The sequence below is a fragment of the Schistocerca americana genome, chromosome 4, assembly GCF_021461395.2.
Source record: "Schistocerca americana isolate TAMUIC-IGC-003095 chromosome 4, iqSchAmer2.1, whole genome shotgun sequence".
NCBI lineage: Eukaryota > Metazoa > Arthropoda > Insecta > Orthoptera > Acrididae > Schistocerca > Schistocerca americana.
Genome location: NC_060122.1, coordinates 107870478 through 107892918, shown reverse-complemented (window position 1 = coordinate 107892918; position 22441 = coordinate 107870478). Strand labels below are relative to the sequence as shown.

The 22441-nt window shown below is 43.9% G+C and overlaps 1 protein-coding gene across 1 annotated transcript in view; it reads right to left on the bottom strand.

The window, feature by feature from the left end:
• LOC124613288 (protein kinase domain-containing protein ppk32) overlaps positions 1–22441 on the bottom strand; it is a 717316-nt gene that overhangs the window by 667999 nt on the left and 26876 nt on the right. The window contains exon 2 of the mRNA XM_047141982.1: positions 9267–9474. Coding sequence (XP_046997938.1) covers positions 9267–9474 — 208 coding nt within the window. The remainder of the gene's footprint in view (positions 1–9266; positions 9475–22441) is intronic.

The following is a 22441-nucleotide window of genomic DNA, read 5'->3' as shown; positions in this document are numbered from 1 at the left end:
CTGAAATAAGGCCTACTCAGAATCGTCCGACGGCGTATATAACGCCTCGGGCGTGCAGCGCGAACCCTGCGGTTCATCCTCATCCGACGAAAGGCAAATAACTTCCTCCGGGGCCTCCATATCCGACGAGTCCGACGCCACTTCCGCCTTCATAGATAAACAATGAATAATATGACAATCAGCATGCACTACGTTCAGACGTGATATTAACGCTTCATCACCTATAGCAAACTCATTTGACACAAATATGACCACGCCTCGATGTTTTATAACCATCCCTGGTTTGTTCTTCCCATTAACAGGGGTATAAAAGGCGTAGTGACAGCTTTCTGATTACAGTAGATGCTACTTCTGTTGGCGGGAAACGTCACTTTGTTAACACTGTATTGGCTATTTGGAATCTTATTGAGTATTGTATTTCTGAAGAGCCTTTTGCACAAGGTAATTTAACACATACACATTCATATTTAAAGTTGAGTGAACGTAAGCTCTTAACGAAGGTTAGGGGTGGGCTCGAGTTTATGTTTGGTAGTATAAATGGTGTATTTGATGTTCAAAAATGTAGGAGTAGGAAAACATCATTGATTTATATAACGAAATATGATGCCGAGCCTATTTCAAATTTTAATGATTCCGCTCTGTCTTTTAACGTTCGTGTTCGAAGATGGGCCAAACGTACCAATTTCATAGATTATACGGACCCATTTTTAGTTAATAACTGGTCACGTATTCGTTTCATTGAATAATATTTTGAATCCTTTCAGGCTAACAAGCTTATAGTGAGGTCGTTGTCGAGTGTCATTTGCAGTATAATGGCTGGGCGGGCCGCGTGGTACGCTGGTATAACCAGGCCTTTCGGTTCAAAGGTGGTGCGTAAAAAACAATTATATCTTTATGGCGACACAAATATTGGCAAGTCAACTTTGATTGAAAAAATCGTGTCTCGCAAACAACATGTATATCTTCCATTTTGTTCCGAATTCGGATTTGGCGGATATGACCCCCGTGTTCATAATGTAATTGTCTTTGAAGAATTTGAGTGGTCTAGGTGGCGTCCGTATGCGTCAATTCTGAAGCGCATAGTTGAGGGACGACCTGTGACCGTTAACGTGAAGAACAAACCAGGGATGGTTATAAAACATCTAGGCTTGGTCATATTTGTGTTAAATGAGTTTGCTATAGGGGACACGAGACCGGTGCTCCGTCGAAGTAGAAGCTGTGTTATGTTGGATATCCTCGGCTTGTTCACTACTACTGGTAGCATTTTCATACTGGCTTCTTCGGAATCCCAGAGCGGTACGCAAGTTGTACGCCATCCTGAAATGTCCAACACATAATACAACCATGCCAATGCTTGCCACCTAAAATGTAAACAATATTCATAGTGACAGGTACACTGCCACCGTTCTTTTTCCTTAGACAACTTGTGAACAAGCCTATATTTTGTTCTACCCTGATTGGGAGACCTCACTACCCGTGAGGCCATTTTCTAGGATGGCCTTCGGCTGTGCGTCTGAGGTATGACTTTTGAGGTATTATATATTGAGGCTCTAGTAGTTATACCACAAAGGCCTATAACGTCCCTGCCTAAAATCGTAGTACCTATGGGCACATCTGATTCCATTAGGCATGAACACAAACTCTCTATATGCTTCCCTGAGGCTCTAGTACTTATACCACAAAGGCCTATAACATCCCTGCCTAAAATCGTAGTACCTATGGGCACATCTTATTCCATTAGGCATGAACACAAACTCTCTATATGCTTCCCTGAATTGCCGTATTAAATCATCAAGATTTGGCTTATAATACCAGAGTTCTTAAAGTACAATTACAGCAGCTGAATAATTAATCTTGTTTCCATAAAATGTAATTGCTAATTCATCAATCCTTTCTTGACTGGTTGGAACAAGGAAGGCGAGGCGTAGGTCGTCCGGGTAATTTCTGATATGGTCCCAGTTGCCATAAAAAAACGCCAACGCAGACATTAGCTGTAAATAACAATCTTCCTTGTTCCTACCAGTCAAGAAAGGATTGATGAATTAGCAATTACATTTTATGGAAACAAGATTAATTATTCAGCTGCTGTAATTGTACTTGAAGAACTCTGGTATTATAAGCCAAATCTTAATGATTTAATACGGCAATTCAGGGAAGCATATACAGAGTTTGTGTTCATGGTTCAAATGGCTCTGAGCACTATGGGACTAAACTGCTGTGGTCATCAGTCCCCTAGAACTACTTAAACCTAACTAACCTAAGGACATCACACACATCCATGCTCGAGGCAGGATTCGAACCTGCGACCGTAGCAGTCGCTTGGGTTCATGCCTAATGGAGTAAGATGTGCCCATAGGTACTACGATTTTAGGCAGGCTCTTTATAAATACAATACTCAATAAGATTCCAAATAGCCAATACAGTGTTAACAAAGTGACGTTTCCCGCCAACAGAAGTAGCATCTACTGTAATCAGAAAGCTGTCGCTACGCCTTTTATACCCCTGGCGGCGAGCCGTTGCGCAATGGTCTGGAACATGTCCAAGCCGGTCAGGCACGTCCCAGCCTGCACGCGGCCTTGAAGCGGTTGCGTCATCGCGAAAACGCGGAATCGGCCCACAAGTAATACTAGGTGGGACCGATTCGCTTTCTACTGGGGCCCCCAATAGGTGGTCACCTGCAGAGGATGGTCGGCATCATATTTCGTTATATAAATCAATGATGTTTTCCTACTCCTACATTTTTGAACATCAAAGGGATGGTTATAAAACACCGAGGCTTGCTCATATTTGTGTCAAATGAGTTTGCTATAGGTGATGAAGCGTTAATATCACGTCTTAACGTAGTGCATGCTGATTGTCATATGATTCATTGTTTATTTCTGAAGGCGGAAGTGGCGTCGGACTCGTCGGATATGGAGGCCCCGGAGGAAGTTATTTGCCTTTCGTCGGATGAGGATGAACCGCAGGGTTCGCGCTGCACGCCCGAGGCGTTGGATACGCCGTCGGACGATTCTCAGTAGGCCTTATTTCAATCGGATGTGCAAGTGGCGCACCGAATGTACGCAGTCGGATGGTCTTAGGTTGGAATATGGAAAGATGGGCGCCACCGAGAAATATGATGAGAATGCTATTAATTTCACTACATTTAAACATTATGACGTAACAGATGAGTTTAAGTTTTTCGCTAACAAATATACATCAGTAATAATTAATAAAGTGGTTATGTATGTATATAGAATTAATGTAAGAGTGGAATGTTTAACATTGGATGATAGAGCAAATAAGAAAATATTTGAAGACCAAGGTGCCTCAATATATAATACCTCAAAAGTCATATCTCAGACGCACAGCCGAAGGCCATCCTAGAAAATGGCCTCACGGGTAGTGAGGTCTCCCAATCAGGGTAGAACAAAATATAGGCTTGTTCACAAGTTGTCTAAGGAAAAAGAACGGTGGCAGTGTCCCTGTCACTATGAATATTGTTTACATTTTAGGTGGCAAGCATTGGCACGGTTGTATTATGTGTTGGACATTTCAGGATGGCGTACAACTTGCGTATCGCTCTGGGATTCCGAAGAAGCCAGTATGAAAATGCTACCAGTAGTAGTGAACAAGCCGAGGATATCAAATGAGTTTGCTATCACCATAGGGATATATATATATATATATATATATATATATATATATATATATATATATATATATATATATAGGTGGCCCATTCTTGGATCTGCGGCCAGGGAAGTAAATTCATAATGCACTATTACAGTCCAGGGACTTGTAGTGGCATCACGGTATTTGCTTCCAGAGGAGGATGCATTCGCCACCGTAGCCAGGGGAAACTGCACTGCTCTAGCGAACTACTTCCCATCTCCATATATATATATATATATATATATCCCTACGGTGAACTAAAATTACATCTGTCTCCGACCACACCAGTCAACACCGAGTGAGGACAGCCGTGAGGGTGGCATACAAAAGAGTTCCCCCGATAACCCGTGGACCGTGACAGGCTTTCTCACGACAAGTCCCTAAAATTCTCCCCTGACTCCTCTGACTCCCCACTTTTGCAAAAACCCTACATGAAGAGGAGGAGGAGGACACCCATCGTTTGTCACAGTGACCAGCGAGAACTTCGCTTTACTTATATGACTGCAGGGGAACCCTGCATAAATTTCCCATGCTTGGCTTACAGAACACAACACGAAGGAGACTGGCCTCGGCTGCCGTAAGCGTTCCACTCATTTGTCGAACGCATCACATCTAAGGACAGATTCGGGTAACACTGCCTAAATAGCACTGACTGGATGACAAGATCTGGAGGGAAAGACAACGAATTTGCTCCCAGCGCTTGAGCAGCGCCATGGTGGCCCATTCTTGGATCTGCGGTCAGGGAAGTGAATTCATAATGCACTATTACAGTCCAGGGACTTGTACTGGCATCACGGTATTTGCTTCCAGAGGAGGATGCATTCGCCACCGTAGCCAGGGGAAACTGCACTGCTCTAGCGAACTACTTCCCATCTCCAGACTCTCTGTGACTGACCTCCTGCGTTCGAGGCCGGCCAAGGGATGAACACCTGGTCCGCCCGTTTCTTAAAAAAATTACAATTTTCAGTGATATAGGGTCTGCGGCTTCGATGAATTTTTTGAATAATTTCGTGTTGCTTTCAGGTGCCATTCTTTTTATTTCATGTATTATTTTACAATTTCGGACTTAGGTTATTTTCAAGTATCTAAAACGGAAGCATTATACATTGGATACATTAGTGACACTTGTGTTTTTCATTTAGGAACAAGTCATATCTGTAGTTATACTAGGAGCGTTACAACTTATTTCGTGGATGATTTTTCAGTAGTAAATTATGCCATGTATGTCGTTGCTCCTCTGACTCCATGATATACAGAGATTTAACGCTATTTTAAGAGCACGTTACTTTCGAGCAGTTGCTGCAAAGCTCTTATATATACGGTACGTGTTTTAACGTCTTTAACACTTGGAAGGTAATAATTAATTTTACAGAAATTTGTTTATTAACCTGCATATGCTTTTGTTCTCAATTATATTTAATTTTCGTTCATCATTGGTGTAAATATGACTGTATGTAATTTCTTTAAAATAACTTGGTAAGTATTTGTTCTTTTACTGTGTGAGGACGTCATTTTTGACTAGTTGATACAAAGTTCTTATATATAAAATCAATCGTAGTACTCGAGTGAAACAGTGCTGAAAACTATGATAGTCGAGTAGAAACTGCTTTACGGTAGTGTGATACTTTGTATTACAGACATATTTGTTAATGAGTATAGCGATCATTTTACATTCTATGGTTCTGTAATGCTTCGTCGTAAAACTGCTAAAAAGTTGTTTAGGAATTATTTCGCAGGTCTTTTTGCTTACTTACAACTCTGTCTGACTGATCTTTTAGCTGGATGTAAATTACAATTTTGTCCATTACATTCATAATTTTTCGTTTCTGTAACTTATGAAATCTTCGAAGTGATCCATCTATATTAGGTGTTTTTTTGTAGTTGATGTCTTTCAAGTGTGCAGCAAATGTGGATTGGTTATTGTCCCTTATTGTCATGTGTTCTTTAAATCGTGTACCAAGTTTTCTTCCTGTTTGACCAATACAAAGTTTTGGACATTCTTCACAGTTAATTTTGGAAATTCCTGATTGCAAAAACGGTTCTGATTTCCGTGGTATGTGTCTCAATAAACGTTGTAGAGTGTTAGTTCTGTAGCTGGAGTATAATACCGTACTCTTGAAACTTACCACTGAAAAAATAAATAATTGAGAAAGAACTAGATCTTCCCCGAAATGTAGCTGTAAGTAATTTTTGTCCTAAAAACTTAGTGGACACATTATTCAAAAATAAAACCAATTAAACACATGCCAACCCCATAGATTAAATAGCTTTTACCAGAGACACAATGAATCACAGAAAAATAAAGTTCTTGAATGACCATATCTAGATATTATTTCCGACGAAATTACTCGATATTTCTTTTCGTGTGTTGCCAACTTATTATTGATTCGACGCTGGATTTGTATAAACGCATTTGACACTTCAAACACATCTTTCAGGACCAAACTACAGGGTTTAATTTTTGGATAGACGCCCTTCCCTGCCTGGTCCACTGTTAGATATCTCTGTCTTACCTTTCATCACATGATGGAGTACTACCTACATAGTTCAACTCTTTACACACTTTAATTTGATATCCACCAGTCTCTAAGTTATTCTCCGATCTTCACAATATAGATATTCCGTCTTCTCGAAATTAATTTTCAGGCCCCATTTGTGAATTAATGTAGCTTTACTGGTATATAATAAAATCCCCTTACTGTACTGACTTTTTAATAAATTAACAGAACATATTTTCCCAGTATCATTCGTATTTCGACTGCAAACGAAGAGGCGGGCTAGCAGCGGATGCAATCAATCTTCAGAAAAGGTTCTACATATTTGATGGAAATATTGCAATATATGGAAACCAGACGAAAGTAAACCACCTTTCTTAAAACACACTCTGGTGGATGATTTTTATGGTTTTTGGAACTTTTTAAATTATTTTATAGTACAGTTAAAACAGAATCACTGATGCCAATAATAGTGTGATGGTGATGCGTGTGGTGCATTTTTTTAAAAATTGGTGCTTCAGTTGGCCGTCCTTGGTGGCAGAGCGGTTCTAGGCGCTTCAGTCTGGAACCGCGCGACCGCTACGGTCGCAGGTTCGAATCCTGCCTCGGGCATGGATGTGTGTGATGTCCTTAGGTTAGTTAGGTTTAAGTATTTCTAAGTTCTAGGGGACTGATGACCTCAGAAGTTAAGTCCCATAGTGCTCAGAGCACTTCAGTTCCAGACGAATGGGCGGGCTGTAAGTGGGTAAAACCCAGTGTGTAGCAGCGTCCGTCTACTCGGACTGAAAGGGCGCGGAAACCTTGCATCAACTGCAGAATGCGATACAACCTGTGGGTTTTGACGAATGACGTCATAGTTTACTCACAGATATTGATGTCTATATTTGCGAGCCATAGATAATAAATCGGTTATCTTCTGTGGCGACGCGTCATCATTGCAAGCTCAAATAAATGAATGTGCATTTGAAAGACAGGGCTAAACACTGTATACGGTTTTTGTCACTTGTATTAATTTAAATCATCTGTTCGTACCAATTCGTTCGGTACTTATTTTCATTATTAGTGAGTTTGAGATATTTTGGAAGAATTGTTTTTCGTTCTAGGCAATTCTTAGTTTTTGATTTTCGTTTGTAGGTGTGGATTTATCTGTAATACCTATGGATGTGGAAGACTTGAAGCAGAGTTCGTCAACTGCACTACGCCTTCTCTAGGACCAGTATTACTACGATATTTTTCAGCCAATACTGGTACTGTCGAAGAACAGGATGCTAGTAGTAGCGGAGGCGAAAAAAGCAACACCTGTAAAATTTGTATCTCGTACTTCAGTTGACCTACGAGGGTAATCCCAAAAGTATGGTCTCCTATTTTTTTATAAGTACAGATCTCTGTTTGTGTGACAGTTTGTCTCACTGTTATGAAGAGTGCTTCACATGCTGTGTGTAAACATGCGCACGCCGCGCTGAGGCGCTCAGTCCTGGCTTGGCAGCCGTTGAGAATTCAGCTCCCGTTGGATGTTACCGCCAAGGGCGAATTGAGTGCAGTTATACGGTTTTTGAACGCAAAGGGCACTGCGCCCATTGAAATCCATCGCCAATTGACGAAAGTGTTTGGTGAGTCGTGCATGGATGTCAAAAATGTTCGTGAGTGGTGTAGAGAGTTTGTAGCTGGTCGGACCGAAATTCACGACGAACAAAGGAACAGGAGGCCGTCAATTCCTGAGGAGACAGTGTTGAAGGTTGAGCAAAGCATGCGTGAAGATCGGCGGATTACCCTGGATGATCTCTGCACGTTGGTTCCTGAGGTTTCCCGAAGCATCGCTCACAGAATTTTAACGGAAACATTGAACTACCGGTTGGTGTGTGCAATATGGGTGCCACGCATGCTGACTGAGGACCACATGCGGCAACGAGTTGATGCTTCCCGCGCATTTCTTCACCGCCTTGCAGCCGAACAGGACAACTTTCTGGACGCAGTTGTCGCGGGTGACGAAACCTGGGCATACCACTTTACACCTGAGACCAATCAACAATCACGCCAGTGGTGGCATCATCTTTCGCCTAAGCCGAGGAAATTCAAACAAACACATGACAACCGGGTCTGAGATGGGAAAGGGGTGTTGTTGGTCTACTTTATGCCCACTGGGACCACAATTAACGCTGAAAGGTACTGTGAGAGTCGGAAAAATCTCAAACGGGCATTTCAGAACCGGAGAAGAGGAATGTTGAACGAGGGCGTACACATTCTGCATTACAACGCTCGCCCACACATCTCTCGCCAAACCGTTGCTTTCCTGCGACAGTTTCAGTGGAACATAATGACCCACCCACCCTATAGTCCTGACTTGGCGCCCAGTGACTATCACCTGTTCCCTAGGTTAAAAGAACATTTGGCCGGAAAGCTATTCAGCTCCGACGACGAGGTGAAAGAAGAGGTTCATAACGTTCTGAACAGCATGGCGGCGAGCTGGTATGACATGGGAATGCAAAAACTGCAACAGCGTCTACAAAAATGCCTCGACAGAAATGGGGATTATGTCGAAAAATAGCTAAATGTTCATGCTGTAAACCATTGCAGAAATAAACAGGTCTATGCACTTATAAAAAAATAGGAGACCTTACTTTTGGGATTACCCTCGTATGTAGGTCAACTGAAGAATAGGATACTACTGCTAGCAAAGGTGAAGAAGTGGGCATACGTTAAATTTGTATCCCGCGCTGCAGTTAACCTACACAGATCAACTGAATTTCGGGATACAACTCATATATGTCAACTGACGTATTCCATGCTAACGATTTTAAGCACTAGTATCCTATTTTCAGTTGAGCTGTATAGGTCAGTTGAAAAATACGATACTAGGACTCTAAGTAGCGATAAAGTTAACAGTATATTCGAAATATGAATGTACGTGATAAATGTCTACCATCTATTTTCTGTATCCTACATTCCTTTGTTTCTTAACATTCGTCTTTGCTGTTAAATCTGTGCAATACGTCATCTCCTGTAACTACTGACGTCATTGCTCAAAGGCGACGGGTTGTATCCCATTCTTCAGTAATCCCGAAACCTTCGCAGGCAAGTCGGCGAACAAATGACGGTGGAAGTGGAAGGCAGAGGCACCAGCGTCCTCTGTGCTGAAGTCGAGACGACCCGTCACCTGCCGCCGAGAGGCGGCGTCGGGGCAGAAGACAAGTGAGCGGTACTCACCGGTGAACTCGAGGCCGCCCAGCTTCCAGGTGCCCTTCTTGGTGACGAGGATGCTGGAGGGGCAGACGTTGCGGTGCAGCACGTGTCCCGAGTAGTGTAGGAAAGACAGCGCCTCCGTGATCTGCGGCACAACAACAACAACATTACTGGAGCTCAGTCGTGTAGGGGGCGACAGGCAAGCACACTGGTGGCCATTAAAATTGCTACACCACGAAGACGACGTGCTACAGACGCGAAATTTAACCGACGGGAAGAAGATGCTGTGATATGCAAATGATTAGCTTTTCAGAGAATTCACACAAGGTTGGCGCCGGTGGCGACACCTACAGCGTGCTGACACGAGGAAAGTTTCCAACCGATTCCTCATACACAAACAGCAGGTGACCGGCGTGGCCTGGTAAAACGTTGCTGTGAAGCCTCGTGTAAGGAGGAGAAATGTGTACCATCACGTTTCCGACTTTGATAGCCTGTCGCGATTGCGGTTTATCGTATCGGGACATTGCTGCTCACGCGTGTTGGTCGAATATGGCAGAATATGGAATCGGTGGTTATACGGAACGCCGTGCTGGATCCCAACGGCCTCGCATTACTAGCAGTCGAGATGACAGGCATCTTATCCGCATGGTTGTAACGGATCGTGCAGCCACGTCTCGATCCCTGAGTCAACACATGGGGACGTTTGCAAGACAACAACCATCTGCACGAACAGTTCGACGACGTTTGCAGCAGCATGGACTATCAGCTCGGAGACCATGGCTGCGGTTACCCTTGACGCTGCATCACAGACAGGAGCGCCAGCGATGGTGTACTCAACGACGAACGCACATTGGAAGCGTGTTTTCGTCATTGCCATACTGGCTTATCACCCGGCGTGATGGTATGGCGTGCCATTGGTTACACGTCCAGGTCACCTCTTGAGCACTTTGAACAGTGGACGTTACATTTCAGATGTATTAATACTCGTGGCTCTACTCGTCATTAGATCCCTGCGAAACCATACATTTCAGCAGGATAACGCACGACCACATGTTGCAGGTCCTGTACGGGCCTTTCTGGATACAGAAAATGTTCGACTGCTACCCTGGCCAGCACATTCTCCAGATCTCTCACCAATTGAAAACGTCTGGTCAATGGTGGCCGAGCAACTGGCTCGTCACAATACGCCAGTCAATACTCTTGATGAACTCAATGCCCAGGTGTCTCAAGCCCGTTATTACGGCCAGAGGTGGTTGTTCTGGGTACCGATCTCTCAGGATCTATGCATCCAAATTGCGTGAAAATGTAATCACATGTCAGTTCTACTATAATATATTTGTCCATTGAATACCCGTTTATCATTGCATTCCTTCTTGGTGTAGCAATTTTAATGTCCAGTAGTGTAGTATGTTCGTCAGCGTTTTCCTGTTGTACACTGCCTCATAGAAAAGAGTGAAACGCCCAAAAGGTGAACAGGAAACGAAATGTAACTTCACGGTTTGATAGGATATATAGACTGTTTTCGTAAGAGCATGCAAAAAATTCAACAGGACATAGAGCATGCTCCACTGAACAACTTGAGATATTGAACCTGAGCCGGCCGAAGTGGTCGAGCGGTTAAAGTCGCTACAGTCTGGAACCGCACGACCGCTACGGTCGCAGGTTCGAATCCTGCCTCGGGCGTGGATGTGTGTGATGTCCTTAGGTTAGTTAGGTTTAAGTAGTTCTAAGTTCTAGGGGACTTATGACCACAGCAGTTGAGTCCCATAGTGCTCAGAGCCATTTGAACCATATTGAACCTGAGATCCCAGAAGCCAGCTTAAGTGAGATAGTAGGAATAAAATGATATCACTCTGCACTTTTTATTTACATTAGTTAGAGCCAACTGCAAATTCTATCACAGACACAATGAATGTACCATTTGTACTGTATGCTACAGAATGTGCTGAAACTGATGGTCATCGACCTCAATGCAAACATGACATCATTGAACAAGATTCTGACGCACCCTGGAAAATATCCGTGGTGCCTTTCGAAGCGCATCACACGCAGCTACAATTCTCGCAACTAATTGCATCTCCGTATCCACTGGGGTCTCATATACAAGTGACTTTAGACATCCCCGTAGGAAATAATCAAGGGGATTGAGATCAGGTGACTTCGCAGGCCATGGAATAAGACAGCGATCAGAAAATACAGCATTGAGATGGTTGCGGATATCCACACTGAAGTGAGGTGGTGCACTGTCGTGTTGTATCCACATCCTTTCACGAACAGCCAGTGCTACGTTCTCTAACAATTCAGGTAGAACTCTTTGCACGAACCTCAAGTGCAGGTGGCAATTCGGAGGGCTAAAAATGGTCCAAATGGCTCTGAGCACTATGGGACTTACCGTCTGTCATCAGTTCCCTAGAACTTAGAACTACTTAAACCTAACTAACCTAAGGACATCACACACGTCCGTGCCCGAGGCAGGATTCGAAGCTGCGACCGTAGCGGTCGCGCGGTTCCAGACTGAAGCACCGAGAACCGCTCGGCCACACCGGTCGGCTCGGACGGCCGGGTAGAAGATATGGGCCAGTGAGATTGTCGCCTACAATGGCGGCCGAGATATTAGCAACAAAACGCGGTTAATGGTTTGACTCTACTACAGCGCGGAGGTTTTCCTCACCCCACACATGGCTATTCCATATGTTCGAAATACCATCACGACCAAGTGAGGCACGATTTGGAGGCCTTGTGGTCGATCAATCCATTGTTGGGGCAACCACTGATACAATGCGACTCTTGGTGCAAAGTCAGTCACAAGCATTGCATGGATTCGTCGTGGGTGATGTGGGTGTAATTGCTTTTTGTGGAGTACTCGACACATGCTAGTATGTGCAGCGCCCATTTCACGTGCAATACGACGAGGTAGTGGGTTCCGCTGCAACAGGTCCCACCACCTTCTCTTCAAAATCGGGTGCGCGAGTGATCCTCAGGTTGCCATGTCCCTCGTTTCTTTTTTTCAATGGACCAGTCTCCCACATTCGTCGATCGGGAGAAACACTCCGTCCTCATGACGGAGGATGCCTGTTAGGAAATCGCTCCCTGTACAGCTTTTCAGCAGTGTAAGCGTTGCAACTTACTTCGTCACACACAAGGTGCATGTCAGTGAGTTCTGTGCCGGCCGCGGTGGCCAAGCGGTTCTAGGCGCTTCAGTCCGGCACCGCGCTGCTGCTACGGTCGCAGGTTCGAATCCTGCCTCGGGCATGGATGTGTGTGATGTCCTTAGGTTAGTTAGGTTTACGTAGCTCTACGTTCTAGGGGACTGATGACCACAGATGTTAAGTCCCGTAGTGCTCAGAGCCAGTTGAGTTCTGCGAAACTGTACTGGTACTGCTCCATCGTACTGTAGTGTACGTCACTGAATACCGCTGCGTAGTGAATAGGTCTGTCGTTGATTGATAGCACGTTCTGTCGTGGGACAATGTAAATACGTCCGCAGCTCGGGGTCTAGAGGCTAGCGTTGGTGCCTCTGGATCACCGGGTCTGGGGCTCGATTCCCGGCCGGGATGGGGATTTTCTCTACCTGGGGACTGTGTGTTTGTGTTGTCCTCATCGTTCCATCATCATCATCATATTTGAACGTGACTGGATTGGCTTGTGAAAAGAAAATGGTCTGTGTAAAAATTGGGACTTTCTACGGGTGCTGATGACCGCGCAGTTGAGCGCCGCATAAACCAAACACCACAATGTAAATACAACATAGTAACCTTATGGACAAGTAAACAAAAATTGCTAGTGGTCAAGCTCCTCCTCATTCTTTCCTTGCCGAAAATAAGAAAAAAAAGTACATGTAAATAAACAGCACATTACGTGTAGACTTATACACATGTTAGTTGTAAATAAGTTGGAAAACTGTAATGCTAGACAAAGCGGTACACAAGTTTACTTTCATACTCCTTAAGTTGGCTTCTCTGGCCCCAGGTTCCTTCCCACAAATTGTTCAGTGGAGCATTCTCTAACTCCTGTTACATTTTTGCACGCTCATACGGAAACACCGTGTATCATGGTGCTTGAGCTATTACAAAATCTAGTAAGATTTACAAGGATCTTGGTAGTATAAGCACGAGCATTGTCCTGTTGAAAATGCCACCAAGATGCTATCGCATGGAGGGTAACACACGAGGGCCCATGATATACTGCTATACTATAAGTGTTCCCTCAATCACTACAGGTCGTGACGTGAAGTTATATAGCTCCTCATATCCGTGACGATAGGGGCAGCACCACTCTGCCTCTCCAAAAAATTGGAAGAATGGGACCTTTTCTCAGGCCGCTGGTATATCAGCCGACGACGCTCATCCTGGGGAGTGCAAAACCGCAGTTGAGTGCCGGACACAGCGCGATGCCGTTCATCAGTAGTCCATGTTTTCCAGCCACGGCCAGCCTACGCGTGGGACGCCAATTCCCTAGTCGGGCTGCTTCTAGTCTTCGATCAGTCGTGCCGGATGACACAGAATGCTGCTGGGAGTCCATTACTTCTTGACAAATGGCAGGCGCACATGTGAAGGGGTTACCATCCAGTAGCACTGTTGATATTTTTAAAAATATCCGGAATCTGATACATCAATATTTAAAAAGCATCGACATCAGCTGTCTTAATATCGACGTCACGTATCGATATATAGTTATACCGATATAAATATCGACGTACCCGCCTATAAAAATGTCGGATGCACACTGGAAATATACTGCCGGTTTTAGAGCTGTCTATTTAAGTATTGATTTATGATTAGATATACACTACTGGATATTAAAAATGCTACACCTCGAAGATGACGTGCTACACTCTGGTTGGTCATTCATCTGTCGCGAAAACTGCAGCTTCAAGCATTTGCAAACTCGCTGATTGTGGGTATCCGTACGAAATCGCGTTGATATTCGACAATGTTTCCAGAACGAGGTTTTCACTCTGCAGCGGAGTGTGCGTTGATATGAAACTTCCTGGCATGTTAAAACTGTGTGCCGGACTGAGACTCGAACTCGGGACCTTTGCCTTTCGCGGGCAAGTGCTCTACCAACTGAGCTACCCAAGCACGACTTACTCCCCGTCCTCACAGCTTTACTTTTGCCAGTACCTCGTCTCCTACCTTCAAACTTTACAGAAGCACTTGCCCGCGAAAGGCAAAGGTCCCAAGTTCGAGTCTCGGTCCAGCACACAGTTTTAATCTGTCAGGAAGTTTCATTTGACGATGTCCTCTGGATGTTAACCTTTTCTGTTAGGCTGTAAATTTCGTGAGTATGTGAGTATGTTCTGTCAAAAAATTCTATGTTATTACAGCAAAAAAGGCTTCCCTCATTACCCTTCGCCTTGGTTGTAGATTAAGTTAAATAATAACCGTTATGAAAACCGTCTTAAGTTGCACAGGAAGAACATTTATTTATTGATGACCAGCTTAGGATTGCTTGTCGATTATCAAATCAGTCATAAATGTAAGTGTTGCGTTACACCAGTCATGCAAGAATGACGAACTCAGTGAGTATGACGGTAGGTAGAGGTCATCGCTTCTTATTGCCAAAAGGAGGTTCCGATACATCTATATTGTCCTCAGTATGTCATGTTTCATTTTAGTAAAAAACGCATCTATTATTGACGCCTTACTTTTTTACATGTTGTGTTGCACATGGCATGTAATTCACAGATAGTTTTACGTAGTCTGTAACTGAGCTAGATAGCTTTGACTAAACATTATGTCGAGAATTGTTTCTTGAAATTTCCATTGGGTGTTCCTCTATTTAGTGTGGAGCATATTGAGGAATGCCTGGTTAGGAGCTGAGATCATTTCAAGGCGGCCGCAAAACACGTTGTATTTTGAGACCTTGGTAAAACAAGAGCCAATCACTTCCCCCAAACAGTGCCGCGTACTCGTGTGAAATAGCGTTACCAGTACCTGACGGAGTCCGCAGCTCGTGGTCGTGACACTCAACCAAACCGAATTACACTACTGGCCATTAAAATTGCTACTCCAAGAAGAAATGCAGATGATTAACGGGTATTCATTGGACAAATTTATTATACTAGAACTGACATGTGATTACATTTTCACGCAATTTGGGTGCATAGATACTGAGAAATCAGTACCCAGAACAACCACCTCTGGCCGTAATAACGGCCTTGATACGACTGGGCATTGAGTCAAACAGATCTGGGATGGCGTGTACAGGTACAGGTGCCCATGCACCTTAAACACGACACCACAGTTCATCAAGAGTAGTGACTGGCGTATTGTGACGAGCCAGTTGCTCGGCCACCATTGACTAGACGTTTTCAATTTGTGAGAGATCTGGAGAATGTGCTGGCCAGGGCAGCAGTTGAACGTTTTCTGTATCCAGAAAAGCCCGTACAGGACCTGCAACATGCGGTAGTGCATTATCCTGCTGAAATGTAGGGTTTCGCATGGATTGAATGAAGGGTAGCGCCAAGGGTCGTAACAAATCTGAAATGTATCGTCCACTTTTGAAAGTGCCGTCAATGCGAACTAGAGGTGCCCGGGACGTTTAACCAATGGCACTCCATACCATCACGCCGGGTGGTACGCCGGTATGGCGATAACGAATACACGCTTCCAATGTGCGTTCACCGCGATATCGCCAAACACGGATGCGACAATCATGACGGTGTAAACAGAACCTGGATTCATCCTAAAAAATGACGTTTTGCCATTTGTGCACCTAGATTCGTCGTTGAGTACACCATCACAGGCGCTCCTGTCTGTGATGCAGCGTCAAGGGTAACCGCAGCCATGGCCTCCAAGCTGATAGTCCATGCTGCTGCAAACGTCGTCGAACTGTTCGTGCAGATGGTTGTTGTCTTGCAAACGTCCTCATCTGTTGACTCAGGGATCGAGACATGGCTGCACGATCCGTTACAGCCATGCGGATAAGATGCCTGTCATCTCGGCTGCTAGTGATACGAGGCCGTTGGGATCCAGCACGGCGTTCCGTATTACCCACCTGAACCCACCGATTCCATATTCTGCTAACAGTCATTGGATCTCGACCAGCGCGAGCAGCAATGTCGCGATACCATAAACCGCAATCGCGACAGGCTACAATCCGACCTTTATCAAAGTCGGAGACGTGATGGTACTCATTTCTCCTCCTTACACGAGGCATCACAACAACGTTTCACCAGGCAACGCCGTTCAACTGCTGTTTGTGTATGAGAAATCGGTTGGAAACTTTCGTAATGTCAGCACGTTGCAGGTGTCGCCACCGGCGGCAATCTTGTGTGAATGTTCTGGAAAGCTAATCATTTGCATATCACAGCTAAATTTCGCATCTGTAGGACGTCATCTTCGTGGTGTAGCAATTTTAATGGCCAGTAGTGTATGAGGGGGCAAGCAGCACTGCCGTGGGGTGAGCTTGTGTAGTACTCATTTCTGCCGCCAGGCGTGTACGGAGAAACTCATTGCCAGTTTATTGCCACCTGTGTTGTCGACCTGGCATGTTCTGTTCATCTGCAGTGATTGCTTTTGCTACCGCTGTTTTGTTCTTGTTTCGTTTTTTATGAGGGCAGGTTCACGTGAACAGCGCGCAGCTGGAGAATTTTGTTTTCTACTGTAAAAGAGCTACTGAAACAGCTGACCAAGATGACGCTATGGGGAAACACTCAAGCGTACGAGTGGTTTGCTCGTTTTAAAAATGGCAGCATGTCGACTGGTGACAAACTTCGTTCTGGACGTCCATCAACTGCCCGAATCGGCAAAAATATTGAAGAAATACGAAAGCTTGTCCTCACAGACCGCCGACAGATAATTAATCGAGTGTCAGAGATTAGTGAGTTATCTTGGAGCTCGGTTTGCGAATTTTAACGGAAGGTTTGAGAGTGAGAAGTGTTGAAGGGTTGCTGCCAAGTTTGTTCTGACAATCAAAAGGAACGCCGAGGTGGAACATGTTGTGCTTTGAAACAACAGCTTGAAACTTCTCCAGATTTTCTGTCAAAGGTCATTAATGGTGATTAGTCATGTTGCAGAAACAGAGCAACAGTCAAGCCAATAGTAGATGTCATCGTCACCCCGTACATAACATTTCATCAAGTCAAATCAAACATCAGAACAATGGCGATTTGCTATTTTGATGCTAAGGGCACGATTCATTCAGAATTGGTTCTCCCAGGTCGCACCGTCAGTCAAACCCTTTATTTGGGACGCGCTACGTGTTCATATAAAAAATGTGGCAGACAGGAGATTGGTTCAGTCACCACAACGCCCCTGCACACATACCCATGTCTGTTAGGCAGTTTCAGGCTAAAATGGCATGGTTCTGCTGCCCCAAGCAACTTACTCTCCTGACCTCCCCCCGTGAGACTTTCTCTTATTTACACGCACGAAAAGGAGCATGAAAGGATGGATGCCGATTTGACAACACTAAAGAAAAAAATGTTTCGAACCGTGGAAGCACCGGTGCGACAAATGTCTTGGCTGTAATGGAGAGTATTTTGAAGAGGATAAGGTTGTTTCCTAAAAAATTTGAAAGTATATAACTTTTAAAAAATAATTCCGATGTTTTTGGGTACCCCTCGTAATGGATGCATCCAGGCGAGAGGAGGTGTAATTTTATAATGACAAGTCGGCTCATACTGCGAAATTCTTTGTAAATTTTTGATATTGTTGCCACTGAAATAACATCAGATACACTCTCGACCTGTGAAGTTTCATTTCGTTTCTTCCTCTCCTTCTGTTTGCTCCACTTGTTTTTGTCGGACGGTGTAAATATGCATGTGATCCATCTCCTAGAGTGCATCATGCTCGCCATTTGAGAATAAAAGGAAATCTTGACTCGCCCACAACGTCTGCACCTGGAGGTAGGTCGAAACTCGTGCCCGTGTTGCTTAATGCATTTCCTCAAGCCGAGTCTCCACGTTCGTTCGTGCTTTGGTTTTCAGTTTTGTACTAGATGGTTATACACTCAGACGCGTATAGAGTCTTAAAGTGCTTCGTATAGCAGTTTGGCATTTCAGCGGGAGACCACCAACAGGTAGGTTCAACTGCATACAAGGAAAGGATTTTATCCTAGCTTACCTGTGTATAGTGTGTTGCTATATTTTTTTGTATGATGATGATGTTGATGATGATGATGATGAGGATGGTGAAAAGCGAGAGGGTGAAACCTGGTGGCGCTAGACGACGCACTCCTGTCGGATAGCATAAAGGGGCTCCATGAAGCATTCCGAAGTTAGGGTGTAGCGAATAGGAATTCAACTCCCTCGAAATAACGGGTGTTCGGGAAGTAAGGACGAATTTGAATTTTGCGCCATTTTGTCATTTGACGGTTGGCAGCCGTGGTTTTTTCATGTTTGTTATCTGCGATGCTTCCCATTAAGACTGATAGCTTTCGTGTGGTGAGCATTGTTGTTTGATGTTTATTTTCGTCATGGAGCAGATGGCAACGTATCTACGTGATAAGAAGTTATTACAAAAACAGCGAAAGTCCCATGGCAACCGTGAATTCCGTGTAGCGATGCTCCAGCATTATCACCAATTGATCCGGAAGTTTGAGACCGCGGGTTCTGTTTCAAACGTTAAGAAAACAGGACGACCACGTTCCATCCGAACACACGAAAACACTGCTGTAGTGCGTGATAATGTGACCGTAAACCCAAGAAAATCAGTTCCCTGACGAACTCAAGAACTGAATTTATCACCCAAGTTCACTGCATGTGATCGTTTCAAAACATCTGGAAATGCTTGCGTACAACTTATACAAGAGTTAAAGCCTGCAGATCACGGAAAGAGACACTGATTTGCTCAGTGGGTCTTGGCTCGACACGCGGAGAACATCACAAAAAGAATAATTTTCTCAGATGAGGCGCACTTCCACCTCAGTGGATATGTCAGTAAGCAGAGCTACAGAATTTGGAGTAACGAAAATCCCCGAGTGACTGTGTAAGATGAGATGCACCCACACTGCACGATTGTGTGGTGTGGGTTCTGGGCAGGAGGAGTGATTTGTCCGTAATTTTTTGAAAATGATGAGGGAATTGCTGTCACTGAAAGGCGGCAGTTACTGAACCATTCCTTCTGGTTGGTTTTTCCTTCTTATTGATGAAAATGGTGATTTTTTGTTTCAACAAGATCGTGCGACATGTCACACATCCCGTGAAACGATTGCTCTGCTCAACGAAGAGTTTTCTCAAGAAAATGTTTCTTTGATTGGCAACCAGGTGTGGCCTGCTAGATCATGCGATCTTACGCCTTGTATCTTTTTTTTTTTTTTTTGTAGGGATTTGTCAAATCAAAAGTGTATGTGAAGAAACCAAAAAGAATGAACACACTGAAGGATGAAATTAAAACGTTTATTAACGGCATACCACCAGATATGTGTGAAGGCGTCATCGAGAACTTCAGTGAATGCATTACTCGTTGCTGCGTGGCCTTGGGTGTTCATGAGGAGGAAACCATTTTTAATACATAAATGGGAGAAATTACTTTAAAAATTACGTTTACAATAAGTTTTGTATGTTCTATAGCACCAGATATGTGTGAAGGCGTCATCGAGAACTTCAGTGAATGCATTACTCGTTGCTGCGTGGCCTTGGGTGTTCATGAGGAGGAAACCATTTTTAATACATAAATGGGAGAAATTACTTTAAAAATTACGTTTACAATAAGTTTTGTATGTTCTATAGCACTTTAACATTCGTCACTACTTCCCGGACATCCTCTGTTGCTGGAGCACTAAACTTTCTCTTGCACGAACAGAGCCACCCCAAAGATTTTAAAATTCGCTCATTATTTGAAGGGAGGAATTGTCCTAGTTATCTGGCGATGTCCTAATAAAGTATTTCAGTCTTGTTCTGATCTGATAGTTCCCTCCTTCACTACTGCAGACACGGTCGAATGACATATGGTTAATAACCAGAGATAAATAAGTATACCGTAATCAGGTATAGACCTATCGGAACTTGGAAACTTGACTAACTGTTCTCTGTTACAGCAAGATGTCGCTAAAAACGGAAGTATGGGATGATTACCATCATTATTTTCACATCCAGTTGAGGAGTGGGGCCTTAAACCGCTCCTGTCCAGAGCCTGTGTATCGGCAGAATGACTCATGCGTGAACAGTGACAGATGGTCTGAAGCGGGTTCAGTCGAGTGCGTAGTTCTAATTTTATCCAGCAGAGTACAGGAGCGGACAGACATTCAAGAAACTGGTCAAGAGAATCCAGAATGAGATTTGCACTCTGCAGCGGAGTGTGCGCTGATATGAAACTTCCTGGCAGATTGAAACTGTGTGCCGGACCGAGACTCGAACAACTCGGGACCTTTGCCTTTGACGGGCTAGTGCTCTACCATTTGAGCTACCCAAGCAAGACTCATGCCTCGTCCTCATAGCTTTACTTCTGACAGTACCTCCTCGTCTCCTACCTTCCAAACTTTACAGAAGCTCTCCTGCGAACCATGCAGAACTAGCGCTCCCGAAAGAAAGGCTGTTGCGGAGACATGGGTTAGCCACAGCCTGGGGGATGTTTCCAGAATGAGATTTTCACTCTGCAGCGGGGTGTGCGCTGATATGAAACTTCCTGGCTGATTAGAACTGTGTGCCGGACCGAGACTCGGCCTTTGCCTGGTTCGTAGGAGAGCTTCTGTAAAGTTTGGAAGGTAGGAGACGAGGTACTGTCAGAAATAAAGCTGTGAGGACGGGGAGTTAGTCGTGCTTGGATAGCTCAGATGGTATAGCACTTGCCTGTGAAAGGCAAAGGTCCCGAGTTCGAGTCTCGGTCGCGCACACAGTTTTAATCTGCCAGGAAGTTTCAGCTCAAGAGAATGTTTTTGTGAATTATTCTGTTTATTTCTGGAAGGTTTTTTTGTTTATTTATGTTCGTACAGTTTTGTATATGCTTTTAGTAGTGTAAATGATGCGTGGATGTGGTCTAAATTAAATTTGTAGATCATTGTTCTACTGATAAACGCTGCACGAAGTAGCGTGAGAAAATTTTAAGACTGTATGAATGCAGACGACGAGGAATTTTGTATCGTAATTTGTTAAGAAAGTTTATGGTAAAAGAAAAGCTAATGCGAGTGAAAATGAGAATAGTCAATAACGCAAAGATGAACAAAATATCAGAATGTTAAATATTTATTTCGGGAAAAGCACAGTTCGAATGTGTGTATTCTTTTGATTGGTTAGCCATGAAAAACGCGGACTAACGTGGGAGAATAATGTTCTTATATTGGCCTTAAAGAAAACTGATCAATCAGAACGGAGTATTCTTCGTTTCTTTTCTCATGGAAATATAGAATGCTTACAGCAGTGTAAGTGGTCGGAGCCCAACTTTTCAATGTTACAGACGTGTGGAGTATGAGTTCCGAAGGAGGTTATAATTTGTCGCTTTTAGTTGTGCTACATCCCTCAAAAGTGCTTTAAAGTGAAGGCATATTTATTCCAGTGTGTTTTTTTTTTTTTTAGAAAGTACGAATTTTTAAGTAATTCTGTGTATGAGAAAAGACAGTAATTCTGCGTGGCATGCCGAGCAGATGGGTGACTAAAAACTTGAGTGTATTAGACACCGATAAACTTAATAGTGTGGCGAGCATTTTCATTTAAGAACAATCCGTGCTTAGCAGTTATTCAGATTTCGGGAAATCGTTACCATAAACTTGCTAACGTGAATGAAAGGGTTTGTGTATGACTGTGGTAGGAATAGCACGGGCTTGGCAGTGAACGTGCAATCCTTGGCTTCAGAATATACCGAAGTTTCCACCTATTATCCAAAATTAAGACCTTTCCCCGATTCTTAGAACAGTTACGTAGTATGCAGCCTGGTGCGAGTGGCAGTACAGTAGCTTTCTGCTCGACTTCCCTGCCGGCGATCTGCTGCAACGAGTTCACAGGTAGGTGCTGGTGAAAAGGGCGAAAACAACCACGCCGTCACACAGTATAGTGCATTTATTTGCAAATTCAGTACATATCTACTATGTACAGGGTTATTACAAATGATTGAAGCGATTTCACAGCTCTACAATAACTTTATTATTTGAGATATTTCCACAATGCTTTGCACACACATACAAAAACTCAAAAAGTTTTTTTTAGGCATTCACAAACGTTCGATATGTGCCCC